General features: G+C 41.5%; 1 protein-coding gene across 1 annotated transcript in view; it reads left to right on the top strand.

The window, feature by feature from the left end:
• LOC103461838 (poly [ADP-ribose] polymerase 14-like) overlaps window positions 1-1,635 on the top strand; it is a 13,665-nt gene that overhangs the window by 5,530 nt on the left and 6,500 nt on the right. Inside the window, exons 7-8 of the mRNA XM_008404190.2 lie at window positions 6-898; window positions 1,370-1,628. Of these exons, the coding sequence (XP_008402412.1) occupies window positions 6-898; window positions 1,370-1,628 (1,152 nt within the window). The remainder of the gene's footprint in view (window positions 1-5; window positions 899-1,369; window positions 1,629-1,635) is intronic.

Below are 1,635 nucleotides of genomic sequence, written 5' to 3' on the forward strand. Positions count from 1 at the left end.
ACTATCTTCTGTGTGCTTTGATAGATTTAAAGTCACAAAACCTGGAGTCAAGAAATGTTTTCAGGAAAAAGAATCGTTTTTTGCTTCTTCTATTAAGAGTGATACTGACTGCCTGGTTCAGCTGGCCGATAAATCAAATGAAGAAGACGACTTTGCAGTAGTACAAGTACGAAAACCCATTTACAAAGTCCAGACAAGYGATGGAGTGGAAATAGTGGTCTCMAAGGCAGACATGTGCAGTTACTCWGTGGATGCTGTTGTCAATCCTTCTACYGAGGACTTGAAACACACCTCAGGTCTTGCTTTGGCACTTTCAAAAGCTGCAGGCCCTCAGCTGCAGGCCTTATGTGACCAAATAATTAATGTAAAAGGAAAACTCCGACCTGGAGACTGTGCCGTAACAGTTGCTGGAGGAATGCTTCGTTGCAAAAASGTGATCCATGCCGTAGGACCCYATTTTGATCAAGCAAAGCCAAAGAAGGCTGAGGCCCAGTTGAAAAGAACTGTTAAAGAAAGCTTAGRACWAGCTGAAAAGTGTGGCTGTGTTTCWGTGGCTCTTCCTGCCATCAGCAGRAGTCKTGGCTTCCCACTCAATCTGTGCCTKGCTACCATTACTAGAGCAGTGAAGGAATACTGTGATGAGAAGTACGATGACAACACCTTGAAAACGATTCATCTGGTGGACAATGAGGACAGTGTTGCTCTTGGTCTGGAAAGTGCTGTAAAGCTGGAGTTTGGAAGTCATGGAGTTGGTGTTTCRTCTCAAAATGCTRTCCCTAAAGTTAGTCCGAAATCTCCATTACTCAAACTTATTCCACCTGACCCAAGCTTGTGCCGAGCTCAGACCAAAGAGGGCTTGAGCATCGTTCTTAAAAAGGGAAATATTGAGGCTGCCAAGGTAAATATGAWTGCTTTTGAAAAACTGATTTAAATATAAAGGTTTTAAACTGAAATATTCATCAGTGTGGACTGCCCTTTGTCTATAGCAAGAGGAAGATATTCTGAATGCAGAGCAAGKGTAATGGGTAGTCCTGCAGAGGCCTCCCAGAAAGCAAATTTTATTACTGGTGTGATCCAAAGTTGTTTTACCAGACAAGATTTTTATGTTTTCTAGATGGCCTGAAGATTTCAGCTTCTGTATGTGAACTCACTTCACTGTGAGTTTTTTCTACTGTAGGGTGAAGGACAAGAGCCTCACAGAGCCCTACTCAATCTGTCTCTCTAGGATTATGCAAACCTAGGAAAAGCAGATATCTCAGGATATAAATTTTCTTGACTGATTCTCCTTCTACTCATTGACTTTTGTTTTTATTACAATACAAACTATAGTGAAATTACATATTTTAATAATGSTGTACCACATTTTCAGTCGGAGGTAATTGTGAACACAGTGACRGAAGATCTTGTATTGGACAGAGGAGCGATTTCAAAAGCCATCTTCAGTGCAGCTGGAGCCAAACTTCAACARCTGGTACACAGCCAGAAAACRAAAGGAGCACCAGGAGAGATTGTTGTTACAGATAACTGCAAGCTGAAGAGCAAACAAGTTTTCCATGCAATTGCTCCACACTGGGACAAAGGCCAAGGCACAGCTGAAAAGGTGCTGTATTTTTATCAGGTGTATGTTTTAAAAAA

This window comes from Poecilia reticulata, linkage group LG2 (genome assembly GCF_000633615.1).
Source record: "Poecilia reticulata strain Guanapo linkage group LG2, Guppy_female_1.0+MT, whole genome shotgun sequence".
Taxonomy (NCBI): domain Eukaryota; kingdom Metazoa; phylum Chordata; class Actinopteri; order Cyprinodontiformes; family Poeciliidae; genus Poecilia; species Poecilia reticulata.